Here is a 20,961-nt window from a genome sequence, read left to right on the forward strand (position 1 = left end):
ATTGAAATACATATCACCAATTTCACCAACCTTCAGCTGTGGAACCAAAGAGGCTGCTCTGGGCTAGTCTTACGCTGTTCTTTTTATGCATATTTTCAGAATTATCATAATTGCCTTAAGCCCTCTGCTTTGTTTGCTATCAACCCCATTTTAATTTCTCCTTAGGAACAGATACTGGTTCAGAAATAAGCACACTGCATTAGTCACTGAATACATATTTGTATTAAAAGTGGCCAAAATCAATGCCTTCTACATCAGGAAACGGGATAAGAATGACCTCAATGTGAGGGTCTGAAATCAGGGAAGACAAATACTAAACTGAATGATCTGAGGGTCTGGTTTATAATAAGGAACTTTCTTAAATTTTCTCCATTCTTTATTAAATCTGTTTTGCATTCCTTTCCTCTCACATTGTAACTTGCTGAATCACATTTAAAATCTGTGTAATTCCTTAGAGTTTAATAGTTTAGAAATGTTTATAGTAAACTTAGATATGCTATTCACTATATTATTATTTTTTTAAAGAAGTAACTTACAGACAAAGTAATTAAATTAACATATAGAGTCAAATTTAATAAATGCTTAATATAAATGTATGCTATTTTTCTATTGATCTGATTAAAGTTAGGTTTTTATTTTTTGTAGTAGTTAGACTTCTAAGATAAGCGGAGCAATGGCAGCTCCTTGAATGTTCAATGTTGTATGTCTTTGTTTGTCTTTTTAAGAAATATTCAATAAAAATATTTTTAAAAAATAAAATAAAATCTGTGTAATTCCTGACACTCTGCAGTCTTTCAAACCATATTTCTGTATTTATTTTTATATATCTCAACTTCATAGGAGTTTGTTGTGACTTGCAAGTACTACTGAGACTTTCTAATGGGGTGGGGTGATGGCATTGTCATGCAAATGCTGAAACTTGTATATCTCCTGAAAAGAGTCAATGTTGCTTTTAAAAGGACAAAGAACACAAATGTAAACAAAAGAGCCTTCATTACCTCTTGGACATCTTCTGGATTTTTTCTTGAAACAATCTGAAAAACAAAAGGAAGGTCTTTTTAGTGGTCAAGGCTTTCAAAAGGATACAAAATAACAAATGAAATCATACAAGTAACACAGACTGAACTAGGAAATCTGTTTTATTATGGAATCCTGGTGCTCTGTGAGTTTAATTGTGTGTTTGCAGATGTTTCATTAACCAATTAGATAACAAGTGGGAGAGAATGCGGGTGTTACATAAACTCCCAGATCCAATTTATGGTCACTCCCACTCGCATACATTCCCAGCCCTGGTGGTCAAAAACCAGGAAATAATTAAACAAATGCCTCAGATCCCTTTCAAGGAAACACTGAGGCATGATACGTTCTTTAGAATTCATAAGTGATCCAGTGAATCTAAAATAACAGCAAAACTTTACTGGCAAATATACATTTGCTCTTTCTCCCTATGCACACATCCTCCAGATCCTTCTCAAACTAGACACTTCATAAAGAGATGGAAGACACCAAGTCTGGATCAAAAGCAACTCAAAGAATTTAGGGCACACTTTAGAATCCCTTTAATCCCTCAAAGTTCCTGCTTTACTGATTCAAAAGGCTTGCAACTACTCTGTCCTTGTTTATTTTTAAGGAGGAGGAGGAGGAGGAATGGTTTACATCAACTTTGTGTGGCTCCTTCCACTGTTATCACAGGGTTACCAAACCTATTTCTCCCTCAAGATTATCTAGCACAGCGGTTCTCAACCTTTCTAATGTCGTGATCTCTTAATACAATTCCTCATGTTGTGGTAACCCCCAATTCTAGCGCCAATTCTCCCAACAGAGCTTTAAGCTTATTGGCAGGAAGGTCAAAAGGACACACCCCACTGTAAATTCCTGATTGGTTGGGTTGAAAAAATATGTTCCAAGGTGCCAGAATAGAAACTTTATTCCTAACACCATGGGAAAATTGTATTTTCCCTTGGTCTTAGGCAAACCCTGTGAAATGGTCATTCGACCCCCAAAGGGGTCCCGACCCCAGATTGAGAACCACTGATCTAGCAGAACGAGCCCAGGCAATAACAAAGAAATCCACTTGTTGGTCATCTCCAGACTTCCTCAAGGGATAACTAATCACTTGAATAAAACATTCAGAGAGTCAAATTCATGCATCCCACGTCACTGCCAATAAAAATGTTACCTGCTCCCAGGTTCAGCTTATGGTCACAAACTCAAAGCCCATCCAGGAAACAATTAGGGACATGCTCAAAACACTTTCAACCAAGCACTGAGGCCCAACAGGTTCTTTGGAATACACAAGAGACTCAGTGAATTTAGATTAGATTAGATTAGATTTATTGGATTTATATGCAAGACTCGTGGCGGCTCACAACAATGGCAAAAACAGTACATAGTGACAAATCCAATACCCACCAATCCAATTACAGTTGTAAGTTAAGAAATTCATAAAAAACAACCCCAATATATATAAAAAAACAAACACACAATCAATCAAACACCAAAACAACATGGGCAAGGGGAGATGTTTCAATTCCCCCATGCCTGACAGCAGAGGTGTGTTTTAAGGAGTTTATGAAAGAAAAGGAGGGTGGGGGCAATCCTAATCTCAGGGGGGAGCTGGTTCCAGAGGGTCGGAGCCCCCACAGAGAAGGCTCTTCCCTGGGTCCCACCAGACGACATTGTTTAGTCGACGGGACCCGAAGAAGGCCAACTCTGTGGGACCTAACCAGTCGCTTGGATTCGTGCGGCAGAAGGCGGTCCCGAAGATATTCTGGTCCGGTGCCATGAAGGGCTTTATAGGTCATAAGCAACACTTTGAATTGTGACCGGAAACTGATCAAATTTAAACTAACAGCAAAACTTTACTGATTTCAATGTACATTTGCCCTTTCTCAGACACACAGGCACGCACCCGCATGTGTACACACACACACTTTCATATACATTTATCCACACTGTTTTCACTTAGGGAAACCATCAGGTCTGGAACCAAAGACTGGGCAAACTTTTTCTTCTTTGTTTTCTTAATGACTTGGTTCCTTCTTAAATACCTCTCAAAGGGATCTTTTGGCTTTCGTCCACTTGCTTTGGTTCCTGCTTCATCATTAAATCTAGGCTAGTTTTACATGAGTTTGTTCTTTGTTTAAATACAGTAGTTGTTCCTGTCAGTGTCTGGGAGCGGGTTATGTAGTTTCCTCCTTGATAGTTCCTTGATTAGGGCATTGATTTCTGCTTGATGGCTTATTAGGATGTTGGCTGGTAGACAGGATGTACTCTGGTTGTTTTGTTCCCTTCTTAGTTTTTTTGTTGTCTCATTTTAATGATGTGTAAATATGATTTATTTCTATGTGTCCATTGTTGGTTAATACATCTGAGTATCAAGCTTCCAGGACTTCCATAGTATTTTTGGATTTAGCCAAATTAACTCTGAGCATTGAGATCATATATTAGCAAAGGCAGGACCACAGACAAGGAAGAAGTGTCATATGGTTTCTCACATAATAACACTATGTATAATTTATATATGAATCTGTATATTTGATTGGGAGTTGCCCAGGGTTAGCTATAAGATGGGCAGCTCTATAAATGTTTTGAATAAATAAACAAACTTTTCTGACTACACTGAAAATAGCAGTTTAAATTTAACTTCTGATTTCTAAATAAACAGAGAATGATGACTTTTCAAAGACAACTTCTGTTGAAAGAAGCTATTTTTTAGAAAATCATATTGATGATACCTGGCTGTTGAATGAAGGCAACCAAAGAATTGCTAATAGAAAAGAAGATGAACTACGCTACTCCTATTTGTCCAAGAAGATGATATGTTTTCCACCAGACAGTTTATGAATAGCAGACAGAAGGAGCAATATGTCAGGTTGAATTTCTATCAAACACAATCAAGGATTATCTTCTGACCTTGAATGAGTTAGATCTCCATGGCCAGAGACAGTGCACTGATGATATGACTGAATTTCTATTCAAAAACTAGACAAAGTTTTAAAGAATCTCAATGTTGACTATATTTTAAAAGAAGAATTTGGGCAATCTGGTGTTGATATCCAGGAAAATTCTACAGCAGCATGTAAAATCAATATTTAAATATGTTAAAAACACAGAGGTGATACAGGGTTTTTAGCTTAGCAGTAGTACATGTAAAACAATTTTCGAATTGCAATAGATCAGAATCTGAATGCCAATCAGAAGTGGGAGTTGGCTGCCAATAAAGCAAATGTATTGATAATACTGAATTTCAAATAAGTGGATTATTTCAACCAGCAATTCCATGCAGATATTAAGTAGGACACAAAAGACAGACAAGCCTCATAGCACCCCAGAGAGGTGGTCTCAGGGTATGACCTCTCCCCTCCTACCAGAACCACCTTAAGGATGGAATAGAACCACCGTAAAAAGATGCCTCTAATTTTCAACCCCTGGAACCAGTGCATCACATCTATTCAAGCTATACCACAGGTCATCTACATATGTAACCAAGACCCAAAGTTCCCAAAGTTAAATCCCAGCCTGATACTCCATTGAAACAAGTCTAGATAATCAATTTCCTGGAGGATTTATGCAGCTGCATAACCAATATGCATAAACCAATCCCTTTCTAAATAACCTTCCCCCAAAAGGAAAGGAAAGGATTACTGCAACGCTCTCTACATGGGGCTACCTTTGAAAAGTGTTCGGAAACTTCAGATCGTGAAGAATGCGGCCGCGGGAGCTATCGTGGGGTTACCTAGATTCGCCCACGTTTCTACAACACTCCGTGGCCTGCACTGGCTGCCGATTAGTTTCCGGTCACAATTAAAAGTGTTGGTAATGACCTTTTAAGCCCTACATGGCAGTGGACCAGAATACCTCCGGAACCGCCTTCTACTGCACGAATTCCAGTGGCCGATTAGGTCCCACAGAGTTGGCCTTCTCCGGGTCCCGTCGACAAAACAATGTTGTTTGGCGGGCCCCAGGGGAAGAGCCTTCTCTGTGGCGGCCCCAGCCCTCTGGAATCAACTCCCCCCGGAGATTAGAACGGCCCCCACCCTCCTTGTCTTTCGCAAATTACTCAAGACCCACCTATATTGCCAGGCATGGGGGAACTGAGACACCTCCCCCAGGCTTTTATATTTTATGTTTAGTATGCATGTGTTGTATGGTTTTAATTGTTGGGGTTTTATACAGTGTTCCCTCGCTTTTCGCGGGAGATGCGTTCCGAGACCGCCCGCGAAAGTCGAATTTCGGTGAAGTAGAGATACGGAAGTAAATACACTATTTTTGGCTATGAACAGTATCACAAGCCATCCCTTAACACTTTAAACCCCTAAATTGCAATTTCCCATTCCCTTAGCAATCATTCAGATTATTACTCACCTTGTTTATTTATTAAAATTTATTTTAAAAAAATATTTATTAAAGGCAGACAAAAGTTTGCCGATGACATATGACATCATCAGGTGGGAAAAACCGTGGCATAGGGAAAAAACCCACGAAGTATTTTTTAATTAATATTTTTGAAAAACCGTGCTATAGACTTTTTGCGAAGTTCGAACCCGCGAAAATCGAGGGAACACTGTATATACTTTTTTAATATTAGATTTGTATTACTGTACTATTATATTGTTTTTGTTATTGTTGTGAGCCGCCCTTCATCTTCGAAGAGGGGCAGCATACAAATCTAATAAATAATAATAATTATTATTATTATTATTATTATTATCATCATCATCATCATCATCATCATTATGACAAGGATATGAGTTATCCAAAGCATCTGATCCAAGGACAGCTTTTTGAAGATGAAACATGTTACTGCCTGTTTTAAGGCAGGAGGCATCGCCCCCTCTTTCAAAGAACTGAACATCAAAGCATGGACCCAACTACATATCCCCTTCATGATCTAGAGATCCAGCATACAGGTGGCTGGGCTAACAGCACCGATGATCCTGACCACTTTCTCAGCAATCACCAATTGAAAATCGTCCCAAATCATACAAAACCAAGCCACCAACAACTCTGATTCCAGTCAGAGTCCAACTTTTTAAAAAGAGATCCAGTTAGTTTAATTTTTTTACTGAGTAAATTGAAAGTAAGCATTGCTGACAATCACATTAGGAAGAACATAAGAAGCTACATGTTCTAAAAAAATACCAGATAGCCTATGAAGATTAAATCCTACTTCATTATCCTTTTAAAGTCACTAGGTCTCTGGGCAGGGATAATCAACACAAGTGTTTTTAATAGGAAAGTGAACACAAGAACAAGGAGGCCCAATCTGACGTTAGTTGGGGGAAAGATCAGAAGCAATGTGAGAAAATAATATTTTACTGAAAGAGTAGTAGATGCTTGGAACAAACTTCCAGCAGACATGGTTGGTAAATCCACAGTAACTGAATTTAAACATGCTTGGGATAAACATATATCCAACCTAAGATAAAATACAGGAAATAGCATAAGGGCAGGCTAGATGGGCCATGAGATCTTTTTCTGCTGTCAATCTTCTATGTTTCTATGGATTTTCAAAAGATTCCTGGCCAAATATCTTTTCAAAACCAACATAATATTCATGAAGCACTATCTTCTTGCGGAGCAGTAACTGGTTAAAAAGAGAAAGCGAAGAATAAAAATGGGTAGTTCTTGCAATGGATGGATCTAAAGGGTGAGGACCCAGGATTCTGTACTGGAACTAGTACATGTTCATTAAAAATTGAGCAAAAAAAGTCAGGGGTGACCAAGGAGCTATCAATTTTTGTAACAACATCAAATGGTTTTACATAGTTAAAGTAAAAATTTAAAGATGTCCAAAAGGAGTCCATAAACGTGCAGAATGAGCATTAAAATGTCAAATGTTGCTCGAAAATAATAGGGAGAAAGTGTGTCATGTAGCCTTTCTGTCACAGAGGGCTCAAAACCTAAATGTAATACCATTGACTCTGGAATTAAAAATATTAGTTGGTTTCTTTCCTTAATCAAATCCTTTATGATCTGAACACTCACCAAACTCTCATATCTGAGATAATGGAATTTCATGGAATATGAGGAAGTTGTAAAACAGGATACCCATTTTTAAAAACATTTAAACAAGACAGGGAATAGTTTTTTACTATCTATTGGTTGTCAAGTCTTGTTTTCCCCGGGACTAAATGTATATTGTTGTGGTTGGCTCTGGCCCAGCTCCTGTCCCAAGGAGTGTGGAGGTGGATGTGGGGGAGACATCCACATGCCGCAGGCCTGTTTTGCTCCCAGTAGAATCTGACGACAAAGTCTCCTCTGACCAAGGAAGCATGAGTGACAGGGAAGAGGGGAGTTTGGCAGACAGCCCAGGAGGAGATCAGTCATCTGTATCATCCCTGGATTCTGAACAAGAATTAATGACACATCCACGCATGCGTAGAGTGATGCATAGGAGACAACAACTGAAGGATTATTACAAGAGAAAATGAGGCCACCTGTGGTTGGGAGGGGCTGCTGTAATTAGTGCTACAGATAAAAGTGCAGCCTGGTGCTTTAGCCTCATGGCAGTTTATCTAATTCATTGTTTCGTCAAGATCGTGGTTTTTGCTGTTCAGGATTATGTGTGTGGACTCTCTGGACTTTAGAATTGGACTCAATTTCCCAGTTATTGGGTGAGCAATTGGACTGCATTTAACCTGTGCCTTGTGTGTACCAGAAAATCCCTTTGGCATTTAAAAAGGGAGCTGTTTCTGTTTTTCTGTTTATAAAAACTTTTGGGTTTTCCTTTTATCGTGTGGTGTGTGTCTTCCTGGACTAATTACCCTGTAATTACGGGCGGTTGAGACACGCCAGCAGAACAGTATATTTATAAATTTGTCACTATGACAGATTGAAATCATCCTAGGGCTTGGTCTCAGAGCTTCCCTCAGACCCACTCTTCCACCTATAACCTTCTCTTTCTCTCTCTACTCATTTCTCATTCCCTCCTGAATATATATTTGCAGAAGGTACCGTACATTAACATTCTTTGCATGGCAGTTCTCATATCTAATCATCACAATGAGATGCATAGAATGGGGAACCTTGGCTTCACACAGCCGCTTAAAAGATCTCAGTTAGCAGTGACCAAAACCAAAAATAGATCTTATGTTTGTGATGGATTAGCAATATGAGAACTCAAAAGGCTACACTGAAAAAGATCAAATTTCACATTGCAGATGACTAGGGAGGAAATCAGAAATAAAATTGAAATTGATGTTCTTAAGCTTATGGGACAACCACACTTGCATTTTATGTGCAGGAAACCACATACATACACACATTAATAGTATTAGTAGTAAAAAAAAAGGTAGTAGTAGTAATAATGATGATAATGATAATGATAATGATAATATAAGCAAGTTAATATTTTTATAATAAATAACAATTATTATAAAATAATTATAAAATGAATTATAAAATTTATAACTTATTTATCTACTTATTACTGATTGATTGATTGATTTGATTTATATTATTAGAATGACTCTGCCAATAATGATTCCCATTAACTGCTGAAAATAACAACTAACAGTGTGCAAACATCTTATGGAAACTGAATTTCCTTCTTGGAAATCCGTTACTAAATGTTCACATGCATGCTAAATTGATGGTTATAAATCCACAAGGTTGAGCATCAAGTGCACTTACATTTGCTCTGCTCTGAAGAGTGAGAAGTGTGTATGTAGATAATAATGTTAAATCTTGTAACACCTCTTTTCCCTAAGGTATTGCAAGCTTGAGGTGTTAATTACATAGGAGCTATGTAATGCCCAGAGAGCATGATGCAATGTGCATTGGATGTGCATTAGATTCTGCAAGTCAGCAGGAAAAAATCCAACCCTTGTTTCAGTTTTCTGTTTAAGCACTTTAAGGTAAGGGTATGTGCACATTCTATATATATTTATTTATTTATCTATTTATCTATTTGTTTATCTATTTATCTATCTATTTATCTATCTATCTATCTATCTATCTATCTATCTATCTATCTATCTATTTATTTATTTATTTATTGGATTTGTATGCCGCCCCTCTCCGTAGACTCGGGGCGGCTAACAACAGTAATAAAAAACAGCATGTAAATCCAATACTAAAACAACTAAAAAACCCTTATTGTAAAACTAAACATACATACAAACAAACATACCATGCATAAATTGTAAAGGCCTAGGGGGAAAGAAGATCTCAGTTCCCCCATGCCTGACTGCAGAGGTGGGTTTTAAGAAGCTTACGAAAGTCGAGGAGGGTGGGGGCAATTCTAATCTCCGGGGGGAGTTGGTTTCAGAGGGCCGGGGCCACCACAGAGAAGGCTCTTTCCCTGGGCCCTGCCAAACGACATTGTTTAGTTGACAGGACCCGGAGAAGGCCCACTCTGTGGGACCTAACTGGTCGCTGGGATTCGTGCAGCAGAAGGCGGTCCCTGAGATAATCTGGTCCGGTGCTATGAAGGGCTTTATAGGTCATAACCAACACTTTGAATTGTGACCGGAAACTGATCGGCAACCAATACATACAAACATACCATGCATAAATTGTAAAAGCCTAGGGGGAAAGAAGATCTCAGTTCCCCCATGCCTGACTGCAGAGGTGGGTTTTAAGAAGCTTACGAAAGTCGAGGAGGGTGGGGGCAATTCTAATCTCCGGGGGGAGTTGGTTTCAGAGGGCCGGGGCCACCACAGAGAAGGCTCTTTCCCTGGGCCCTGCCAAACGACATTGTTTAGTTGACAGGACCCGGAGAAGGCCCACTCCGTGGGACCTAACTGGTCGCTGGGATTCGTGCAGCAGAAGGCGGTCCCTGAGATAATCTGGTCCGGTGCTATGAAGGGCTTTATAGGTCATAACCAACACTTTGAATTGTGACCGGAAACTGATCGGCAACCAATGCAGAGTGTTGTTGTATGCCTTTTACCATACTCATAAGAATTTAACTTCCGACTACAAAATAGTTTCACTTCACTGTTTTATGACACAATTTGCACTATCTCTATGTCAATATATATCTACTCCATTTTCCTGTTTTCTCCCTTTCTATGCCTTACTTTGTAACGTTCAAAGAGCTCATGAGAAAAATTACACCAAATTAAGCCAACTTTGTAATTCTTGGAGATAAAACGATTGCAATTTGTTCTTTTCCATACTGAAATTATCTGACTGGAATGGAGAACAATTCTCAACCTTGAAGACATATATTATTAGTTATTTAGACATACTATTGTGACACACATCTTTTCATGCAGATTATCAACAGAACTGTGCAATCTTGGTCACAATCACTGGGAGGGAGAAGTTCCCCTTGCTTTCTTTTTCCTCCCAGTTATTTTAGGATAGATTTCTTGCTTGCCACCTAACAGCAGTCTTCAACGATGCATCTTTCCTACATGCATCTTTCCTTCACTCACGCTCACGGCAATATAGATTTTCAATTAGCATTACTAGAGCAGGAATGCAAACAAGAACAGGGTTTTTCAAAGCAGTTCCACAGAACCCGAAATTCTATGAGTACTTGATGAGATTCCACAAGAGATTAAGCCCCAAAATATTAAATAACTGTAATATATTAGTGTGTGTATTATAAATAAAGTATTATATCTTTTCAGTTTTCTATCCCTAAAATTTTGCTTCTTGATATATATTTTTTTAACTAACAGGTTTCTCAAACTGGGGGGAAAAAATTTAAAACCTGCCTGAGAAAATGTGGACTTTATTTCTCATTGTGCTCAGCCAGCATGATTACATTTGAAGAGTCTTTTAAAGAATGCGAACCTTTCTGGATATTCTATGGTGCAATGCTACATCAATGCTATTGTTACTGTTATTGTTATTACAACTAACATCTATCTTCAAATGATAGATAGATTTAGAGATTTACTGCATAGATAAATTTGTATAGAAAAAATTTAGAGCAATTCAGACAGAGAAATGCTGTCAATTAAAATCAGAGAAGGCTGCCTGTACCTTTCACCCAAGGAAAGACAAAGTTTTTAAAAGATTCTTCTCCCCAAAAGTCTCAGGTAAATGAAAACAATTCACAATCTCAAATGAATACTAAGTAGTGGGAGCATTCACCAATTTAGCATCAACAGACACTAATCCAGTATAATCTTGTGTGCATCAAGTATTTTGGGGCTGTTATTATGTTGCACTGTCATTACTATTGTTGAATGTCCACACTTTTTCTAAAAAGGGAAGGAGAAATGAATTGGCTCTCCAAAATAAATATATATTAAGGATCTTTAATTACAGAACTTTCCTCCAGCAGTAAGGTTATTCTGAGGGTCCAAAATACTTAATAGGTGCAGTATTTAGGTAATGTCTCTTGATTATGGGATCCCCTTGTAATGTTCAATGCATTTCTACCAATGTTCAAAATAACCATGTAGAGATTAACATAGCTGTTTGGGGGGGGGGGGGGGGTTCTTTTTTATCCAGACTAGGAATGAGCTTTCAAACAAATACCTGCTATTTGAAGTATGAATGGGACTGGTTTGATTTGTGCACAGAACAAAACCTTCCTCCCCCTAGATTATTTTTCATATGATTCTTACACTGAACTCCAGGGAGCATGAACCTTGCAATTTAATCACCTTTTGCCCTTCACGGTAGGCACCCAGAACAATCGATAAACTTCTGCTGCCCTTCGCAAACATAAATCAAGTATACACTGGCTGTTGCTCCGGTTCTTTCATTTTATCTGGACATATGATAACAGCTGCTCCTTCCAACTGGTCTTGCACAGTGCAAATTTTTGACTGCTCTTCTGCCAACACATTTTTACCAGGGAACACCTGCCATTCACAATTCTTTGTGCCTTTACTCCAAAGTAAAGCCTCTTACTTTGGTTTATCTGAGACAAGCAATATCATTCCTGCACTTATTCTTTCCCTCTCCACTCCCCACTCCATAAAGGAAGAAAGGGTGGATGGATGTGGGCCCGAGTTACGCTTCTTCCATTTTCTGCCATAGGCATATAGGAGATGGAGGGGCATCGCAGTCTCTCATAATCAAGGAAGCTTTTAAAATGCAAGCAATAAATATGTTTTATTTACGTGATGGGAAACGTTTATAGAAAGAGATGGAGATTCTCTGCTGTTTCCATGTTTAGGCTGTATAAAAGACTTCGGTAAGGGATGCTACAAATCTGCTGAAGGGAGGAAGGGAAACAACTCAGTAGTAAAAAAGCATATTCCCCTAGATCAGTGTTTTTCAACCAGTGTGCCGTGGCACACTAGTGTGCCGTGAGACATAGTCAGGTGTGCCGTGGGGAAATTAAACATGGGTCCCCAAACTATGGCCTGCGGAGGCCATTTATCTGACCTGCCGCCAGCTGCCTCCATCTGAACATAAACATTCCCCTCACAATCCCTCCTGCTATCAGCGACAGGAAGAGTGGAGGCACAGGGAATGTTCCCTGACCAATCACCTTCTAGGATTCATCCCAACCACTAATGATGGACCAATAGCAGGCCTCCTCTCATCCATCCCCTGGAAGGTCCCCACTCGGGTTGCCGCGCACTTGTCAATGTGTAGCCGCAGTGAATAGTTGAAGCTGTGACTCCTCCCCATGGTCCCGATTTCTAATCCTGGTCAGGACTGGAGGTAAATGTTGCCACCACTAGATGAAGCCTCAGCCTCAGCTGGTTATGTCTATCCGGATGGTGTATATAAATATTTGATCTTTTTCTTTTTATAAGAGGCCCCCGCAGAGGATGATATACAATGCATCATTTTGTGTCATTTTGGTTGGTGGTGTACCCCAGGATTTTGTAAACTAAAAAATGTGCCGTGTCTCAAAAAAGGTTGAAAATCACTGCTCTAGATGATAAAATAAGGAAGACTATACGAGAAGCATGATGATAGTTTAAGAAAATTATACGAATGAGTAGGGTTTCGTATGGGACATTTGGTTATGATAAAACAGGAGAGAGAAAAAGAAAGATAAATAAGATTTATTCTTCCTGTCAATGACTACTTCAGCTTCAACTACAACAACACAGGACCACAAAACAGATACAAACCAGTCTAAACTCAACTGCAGGAAATACGACTTTAGTAACCGAGTAGTTGATGCATGGAACTCACTACCAGACTCTGTAGTATCATCACCTAACCCCCAAAACTTTACCTTTAGACTATCCACTGTTGACCTCACCCGATTCCTAAGAGGTCAGTAAGGGGCGTGCATAAGTGCACCATCCCCTGTCCTAATATTTCTCTCTTACTAGTATCATGTATATAAACACTGTTATATCTTTGTATTACACCAATACATACTTGACAAAACAAATGAATAAATAAAAAACAAATATGCATAATCATTAAATGGCAAGAGAAAGAATAACAATTTTGGTATGTATGTATGTATGTATGTATGTATGTATGTATGTATACACACACACACACACACACACATACACTGCTCAAAAAATAAAGGGAACACTCAAATAACACATCCTAGATCTGAATGAATGAAATATTCTCATTGAATACTTTGTTCTGTACAAAGTTGAATGTGCACAACAGCATGTGAAATTGATTGTCAATCAGTGTTGCTTCCTAGGTGGACGGTTTGATTTCACAGAAGTTTGATTTATATTGTGTTGTTTAAGTATTCCCTTTATTTTTTTGAGCAGTGTATATATATCTCCGAGGACTCGGGGCGGCTCACAACATAATAAAAACAGTATACAATATCAAATCTAAAATCCAATCAATATAGTTAATTACTCTAAAAACACTGGAACATTAAACTCATTCATTCCCTTTCAACAACAGACATACTTCACACTCGCAAATTAAGCTAATAGTGGTTAATTTGGAGGGGAAAAGTTTTTGGAATTAATCTCGGAGGACAAAATTAGATTTTTCTTCTTTTTTTCTTTTTTTTTTAGAAGCACTATAATTACTGAAAAATATACCTGGAATAAATGGTTTTATATATAAAGAATATGATTGATCAAAATGTACAATTATGTTTCTATGGTAACACTGCCAACATTTGAAGGTATAGGGATTTATGTATTTATGGAAAGTTGGATAAGAAATTTTTTTTAAAAAAACTTCTTTGAAAAAGCAAAAGCATGTTCTGCAAAGAGCCTCAGGCCAAAACCCTGCTGCCTTCTTCATCTTTCAAAGACTGCGGACAACAGAACCAGGGACAGATGCCAGGGGAGGGACCGGGCTTGATAACACGCGTCAGATGCCTCGGGCGAAAGGAGCAGCCTGGCGTTCCCTGGGATGTGCCGCACGGGACTCCGAGACGCCTAGTGCAGACAGCTGCCGGGGATCTAACCCGCAGATTCACGGAAACGCAGAACAAGATTCGGGAATCTTGGGGTGGGGGGAGGAATCGATCCCTACGATCGACTCTGCGACACCACCACCCCGATCCTTGAAAATTATTGGAGGGGCGAGAGATTCCCGTCTCCTGATCTCCCCCGAAAGCAACTCACCCTCGCGGTGACCTTATATACCGTGTATCCCCGAGGGTGACGCTTGGGCTCGGTGACCGTGTAGAATCGGGCCACCTCCCCGCCTCGATTCCGCGAGGGGATCATCCTTGCCACCGTGGCTGGCGGTGCAAGCGGCCCTGTCCGGAGGTGCCCCAGGCTGTGCTGCTGCTGCTTTTCCCCGGCGCCGGGTGGGCGCCGCCTCTCAAAGAGCTGTCACTCAAAGCGTTCCACTCCCGGGTCAGGTCTGGAGTAGCCGCGGAAGTACTGTGGCGGTGCTGTTTCCTTCGTAGTTCTTGAGCCAGCGACGAAGAGCGGGAGCTTTCCCCGCTAGCTGGTCGATCCATATCCCCACCCACCATTCCAGTATTTCTCAACCTTAGCCGTTTGAAGATGTACGGATTTCAACTCCCAGAATTCCCCAGCCAGCAACGCTGGCTGGGGAATTCTGGGAGTTGAAGTCCGTACATCTTCAAACGGCCAAGGTTGGGAACATGAGGACCCGAAGGATCCTCGCAACGATGTTTAAAATAGAACAGTTGAATGTCGGGGCATAAATAACTGTGGCGCTTTTTTGGGTATTGGGGGGGAGGGAATTGGAAAAGCGCGCGGTGTTTCCCTGGCGTTCTCCTTCTTTTGGGGAATTCAAGGTTTGAATTCAGTGGGGTTTTCATCGGAAAGATTGAGACAGACTGAATAATAAATAAAATTGGAATGTAATTTAGGTTAAGGTATTATTGCTTTTTAAAAGGTAATACAGTGTTCCCTCGATTTCCGCTGAGGATGCGTTCCGAGACCGTAGAGTAGAGATGCGGAAATAAATACACCATTTTTGGCTATGGACAGTATCACAAGCCTTCCCTTAACACTTTAAACCCCTAAATTACCATTTCCCATTCCCTTAACAACCATTTACTCACCATTATTACTGGTACTCACCATTGAATAAGACACTTAGTGATCCTGATATTTATAAACATAATTATTTATTAACAATAATTATTTTTTATTGATTTGCAAAAATTATTAGTTTGGCGATGACGTATGACATCATCGGGCAGGAAAAACCGTGGTATAGAAAAAAAACCTGTGAAGTATTTTTTAATTAATACTTTTTGAAAAACCGTGGTGTAGGCTATTCGCGAAGTTCGCATCCGCAAAAATCGAGGGAACACTGTATATGCATATTGATTTGTATTGAAGGTAATGTGATGTTATGTATATTTTTAATGTAGAGAAAAAATACATTAAAAAAAGATTTGTTTTCATCAGTCATTGGTGTGCATTCGCATATCTGTGGAATTTTTTTTGTAATGTTGCTGTTTGATATTCTAAATGGGAAGAGTATAAGACAGAATTAAGAGGTTTTTTTTCGTTAATCCATTTAGTAATTTCCTGACAGATGCTACCTTACTTCAAATATTGAACAAAAAAAAATAGTCTACGGAGAGGGGCGGAATACAAATCTAATTAATAATAATAATAATAATAATAATAATAGTATTGCAGTTTAACTGATTATGCAAAATTGGGTACTTGTTTCGGTGACATGTAAGGGGGCTTTGCGATTATACAAAACAGTTGAAGGTAATATAAAAATAAGAAATGAGCCCTTATTTAGGAAACTTTAGGGAACAGTGGACTATTGTAGAAATAATGGCAGAATGTCAGTTTAACCAACTATATTCACCAGAGCACAATGACCTGCTGTTGACTCACCAACAGTGCCATTCACTTTAATGAGATGGCTGGTGATGCGGCTGTGACACAATAAGGTGAGGAACATGGCAGGCGGCAGGTAAATGGATGCCCTCTAACAAGCACTGGATCTGAAATGACAGGTGTTCTTTAAATGTAAGGACTCATTTTTGCTGGAAGCTACTCTATTATTTGCAAATGAAACGAAGGTTTTCTATTTAGAGTGCATATTATCTAAACTTGCAGAGCTTGGATTCATTAAATGAATTTACCAAAAATGTACAGCCTCATGCTACATACCTAAGCTCTATTTCATGGTGAATAAACTAAATTATTAATGTATCTTAAATAGAAAACTATCTTTAGATAGATTTTTGCTCCAAAAATATTTTATTAAAATAAATACAATAAAAATCAAAACAATCCGATTTAAAATTTAAAAAATCTGATCTTTTTTAAATTGATTTTAAAAATTAATAGTATTAGGGCAGACTAGATGGACCATGAGGTCTTTTTCTGCTGTCAATCTTTTATGTTTCTATGATTTTTACCCACCCTGGTGCCAAATATTATATAGCACACGCAGTTGGAAAAACTTTAGTGCCTTTACTCTCACATTCCTTTAATTTTCAAAGTATATTTTTAAAGCAAATTAAAATGTTTTTACTAATAATAGCAGAAAAAACAATAAAACCTGGTCACAATTTTAATATAAATATTCCTCCTGGATCCTGATTCAAGTGTTTTGCTTTGTATCAATTTCACAACGAGGATCAATAATCAAGATGTTTTGTATGTGGATTTTCTACAACATGCTGCAGAATCTTACATAATATGCAAGTAAACCATAAAATTAGTGCAGTTGAGATAGCCTCTGTAATTTACTGACAGTCAAATCTCTGAAAATTGTTACATTATAATGGCAAAATAAATTTTAAAAAATAGAAATGTAGGACTGTAAAAGCTAACAAGTTTGTTACATTAGCTTCTCTGAGTCTTGCTTATTCATCTAGGGCCAAATACGAAACAAAACCTTTCTTCGTTAATGTGTTGTCATGCTCTAACCTTCAATTAAAATTTATGAATTTGGGCAGGCTATATACCATACAACTTATAAACAGATTTTTTAAAAAAATAAACTACTACTACAGATGTATTTTTATAAGAAAATGGGCAAGATCTTGTTTGAAAATGTTGCCACAATGTTGTATTGCTGCCAAATGAGCTAGCAGTGTGCAGCAGCTGCCAAAAAAGCCAACACAGTTCTAGGCTTCATTAACAGAGGGATAGAATCAAGATCACATGAAGTGTTAATACCACTTTATAATGCCTTAGTAAGGCCACACTTAGAATACTGCATTCAGTTTTGGTTGCTACGATGGAAAAAGGATGTTGAGTACAGGGAAGAGCAATAAAGATGATTAGAAGATTAGAAGCAAAAACTCATGAAGAACAGTTGCAGACACTGGAAAAGGAAATGATAACAGTGTTCCAACATCTCAGGGGTTGCCACAAAGAAGAGGGAGTCAAACTATTCTCCAAAGTACCTCAGGGTAGAACAAGAAACAATGAATGGAAACTAATCAAGGAAGAAAGCAAGTTAGAACTAAGGAGAAATTTCCTGACAGTTAAACAATTAATCCGTGGAACAGATTGCTTTTTTGTTGAAGCATTTGTGAATGCTCCAACACTGGAAGTTTTTAAGACATTGTTGGATAACCATTTGTCTGAAGTGGTGTAGGGTTTCCTGCCTAAGCAGGGGGTTGGATTAAAAGACCTCCAAGGTCCCTTCCAATTCTGTTATTCTATTTGGTTCAGTTCTGTTCTATTCTATTCCAAATATAATACAGAATATATAACTGTTGATTTTCTCCGAAGGCTGCTCGTGCATAACACTTGGGATTTTTCTACTACATTCAACTGCACAACTTGAGATTCTCCTCATTTTAGATTGTGAGATCATGACAACACTTCTAAGTTCTAGGTATTGCAGCATTTCCATGACAACTTCACTAAAGTACCCTATAGATTTTCATAAGCATTCTTAATGTATTTGGTTCTAAAATTATTTTGATTGTTCAGTGACTTCTGCTTCATTCAGATAAAACTAGATGAAGAATAGCATCATGACAATAAGGTTTGTAATACATGAACTTGTTGGATATTTAACACTCATTTAATTACCATGTACCAAACTATCCATTCTCTTTACTGGGAACATTAAAATAGTTGTTTTGCTTAATCACACCCAGCTAAACACATTTAACAAAATAGCTTGAATAAGATATTGCTAAAATTTAGAACTAAATCCCAAGTTAGTATGGGTATTGAAGCTATGTAGCACTATATGCACACAGATATAATTTTGTAAAGTTTTTAAAAGGAAGATAAAAATACAAATAAATTTAAAATAAATAAATACAAATCAAGGAAAGAAGCAACTTATAACTAAGGAGAAATTTCCTGACAGAACAAATAATCAGTGGAATAATTTGCCTCCAGAAGTTGTAAACTCTCCAACACTAGGTTTTTAAGATGTTCGATAACTATTTTTTAAAGTGCTGTAAGGTTTCCTGCCTAAGTAGGGGGTCGAACTAGAAGACCTCCAAGGTCCCTTCCAACTGTTATGATAAATAAAAAAAGAAATCAGAAAGAAAACTAAAATATTAAGAAAAGGAAAAATGGGGAAAAAAGAAAAAATACAAAGAAATCTTTTTGTAATTATCAAATCATCAAAACATAATATAATCAACAGTAAACAACTGGAAGGAATAGCCAACCATTTAGAAATAAAAGCCAGAAGGATCTTGACAGCTTTGTGCGTGCCTTCTCAGTCAAGATCAATAATTTAATGAACTCTTTAATAAGTTAAATCACACAGACAGACAAATATTAAAATCACAACATAATGTTCTTTATGTAAACTTTTTTTTAGTCATATTAAGTCCAAATGTATTTTATAAACACACTTTTCAGGATTGCACCTAATCCTTGATTAGAAAGCTGAATTTGTGAAACTTTATATTCAGTCACTATTGCTGCCAATTCACCTCATGGGAATCGCTACGAATGTCGAAATCTGCCAAGAAACATCTTTAAACAAGACACAGTATAAAAAAATAATGACAATTGCAATTCAAATATAAATAAGACTTATATTGAAAAACATTATTTTAAACACGTCTTCATCCAATCCTTTCAAAAGCAGTCTATATAAATTCAGAAAGTTGTAGAATTCCTGTCCAAAATTAAATAGCAAAAAGTATGGAACTCACAATCAGGAAGTTGTGAGTTTGATCCTAGGTAGAGGCAGATGTAGAATAGAATAGAATTCTTTATTGGCCAAGTGTGATTGGACACACAAGGAATTTGTCTTGGTGCATATGCTCTCAGTGTACATAAAAGAAAATATAGATTATAAACAGGATCTCCTGTTTGGGCAAGGGGTTGAACTAGATGACCTGCAAGGTCCCTTCCAATTCTGTTAAATCTAAATGAAGCATCCTGCCTAAGTCCATCCACCCTACACAGAGTAGGGCCAGCAACTGCTACTCAGAGGAAGAACCTGCTGAGAGCTCACTGCAGGTTTTGACTCAGGTACTGAAGAAACATGCCGCCCAGCTGAGGCAGATTCTGCTCGCCTTCTCCCGGGTGCATCTTGGCATAACTGAGGAACTGCCTCCGCAGGCGGCTCAGCTCAGCCAGGCTGACCGGCCTGTTCAGACGCAAGCCCGGAGGCTCTCGGCCACCTCCTGTTAGCCCATCCACCGCCACCGGGATGAACTGTCCGGCTTGGGCGCCGTCCCTCTGAGCAGCCACGACGGCGGCGAGCACCTCTTGGGTCAGGCGGTCGAGTTGGTGAAGAAAGCCGGCGGCTTGGAGCGGCTGGGAGCGCGTGGACTGGTTGGGAGGAGGCGGACGGCGCTCCAAGAGGGCGGCGCGGATGTCGGGCAGCGGCAGGGGCTCGGCGGGGTCCTCGGGCGCCACGAAGAGCGGCCAGTCCCAGCGGTTCTGCGAGTCCGGCGGTTCCAAAGGCGGTCGGTCGGGGAGTGCGCCGCCTCCCGGGCAGAGCACCAGGCAGTGCGGGGTCCCCGCGTGCTTGCTGAGGCAGTAGAGCTCGTAACGAAAGCTCTTTAGCTCGCTGCCCGCATCGACGATTACGACGTCCCGCTGGTTCAGCAGCCGCTCGGCCGCCGCCCGCAAGGCAGCCCGGCCTCCGGCCACGTCCGCCTCGGACACCACGAAGGCGCGCCGTTCGCCTTCCGAGGCCAAAGCGGCGCGCAGTTCTTCGGCCCGCCGGCTCTTGCCGCTGCCCGGCAGCCCGCAGAGCAACACCAACGGCATCCTCGCCTCAATATCCCGTGGAAACCACTCTATCCGCCAACATTTCTACTTCCGCCCAACGCTGAGATGGCGGCAGTGACGTTTCCGTTCGTTAACCAAAAGGGTGTTTCTTTCCCCGACGCCCTTTTCCTCTTCCGGTTCCCTTCCCCTCTCAATCACTTCTTCGAGATTTGGACATCGGCAAGACCAAAGAGAGAAAATAAAGGAAGAGCAGTTTCCAGTTCGAACTTCCGGGCTCGCAGCAAATCCTTAGATCGGGGTAGGCAAAGTTGGCTCTTCTGTGACATGTGGACTTCAAGCCTCAGAATTCCTGAGCTAGCATGATTGGCTCAGGAATTCTAGGAGTTGAAGTCATAGAAAAGCCAACTTTGCCCACCCCTGCGGATGAATATAATCCGCCCGCCACGAAATGACTGTTTAAAACAGGCGTCCCTAGCCGTGGCACTATAAGACTTATGGACTTCAACTCCCAGAATTCCTCAGC

The 20,961-nt window shown here is 39.5% G+C and overlaps 2 protein-coding genes across 5 annotated transcripts in view; both read right to left on the minus strand.

Annotated features, from left to right (window-relative positions):
- The window catches only part of RPS6KC1 (ribosomal protein S6 kinase C1), a 127,646-nt gene extending 112,838 nt beyond the window's left edge, over window positions 1-14,808 (minus strand). For 2 of the 4 annotated variants that reach the window (XM_070734432.1, XM_070734430.1), the window contains exons 1-2: window positions 14,439-14,808; window positions 999-1,034 (exon numbers count right to left, since the gene is read on the minus strand). In XM_070734432.1, coding sequence (XP_070590533.1) covers window positions 999-1,034; window positions 14,439-14,543 — 141 coding nt within the window. In that variant the 5' untranslated portion in view covers window positions 14,544-14,808. The remainder of the gene's footprint in view (window positions 1-998; window positions 1,035-14,438) is intronic. The other 2 variants (XM_070734431.1, XM_070734433.1) reach the window with 2 other exon arrangements.
- Window positions 14,809-19,025: 4,217 nt separating this feature from the next.
- KTI12 (KTI12 chromatin associated homolog) lies at window positions 19,026-20,579 on the minus strand. The gene has a single exon (XM_070741212.1). It carries the CDS (start codon window positions 20,475-20,477, stop codon window positions 19,710-19,712), a length of 768 nt encoding a protein of 255 aa, XP_070597313.1. The 5' UTR covers window positions 20,478-20,579; the 3' UTR covers window positions 19,026-19,709.
- Window positions 20,580-20,961: the final 382 nt, after the last annotated feature.

Source organism: Erythrolamprus reginae, chromosome 1, assembly GCF_031021105.1.
Source record: "Erythrolamprus reginae isolate rEryReg1 chromosome 1, rEryReg1.hap1, whole genome shotgun sequence".
NCBI lineage: Eukaryota > Metazoa > Chordata > Lepidosauria > Squamata > Dipsadidae > Erythrolamprus > Erythrolamprus reginae.

What these genes read in the sequence shown, in the direction of transcription:
- KTI12 (XM_070741212.1), bottom strand. Translation starts at nt 20,477, where the DNA reads ATGCCGTTGGTGTTGCTCTGCGGGCTGCCGGGCAGCGGCAAGAGCCGG.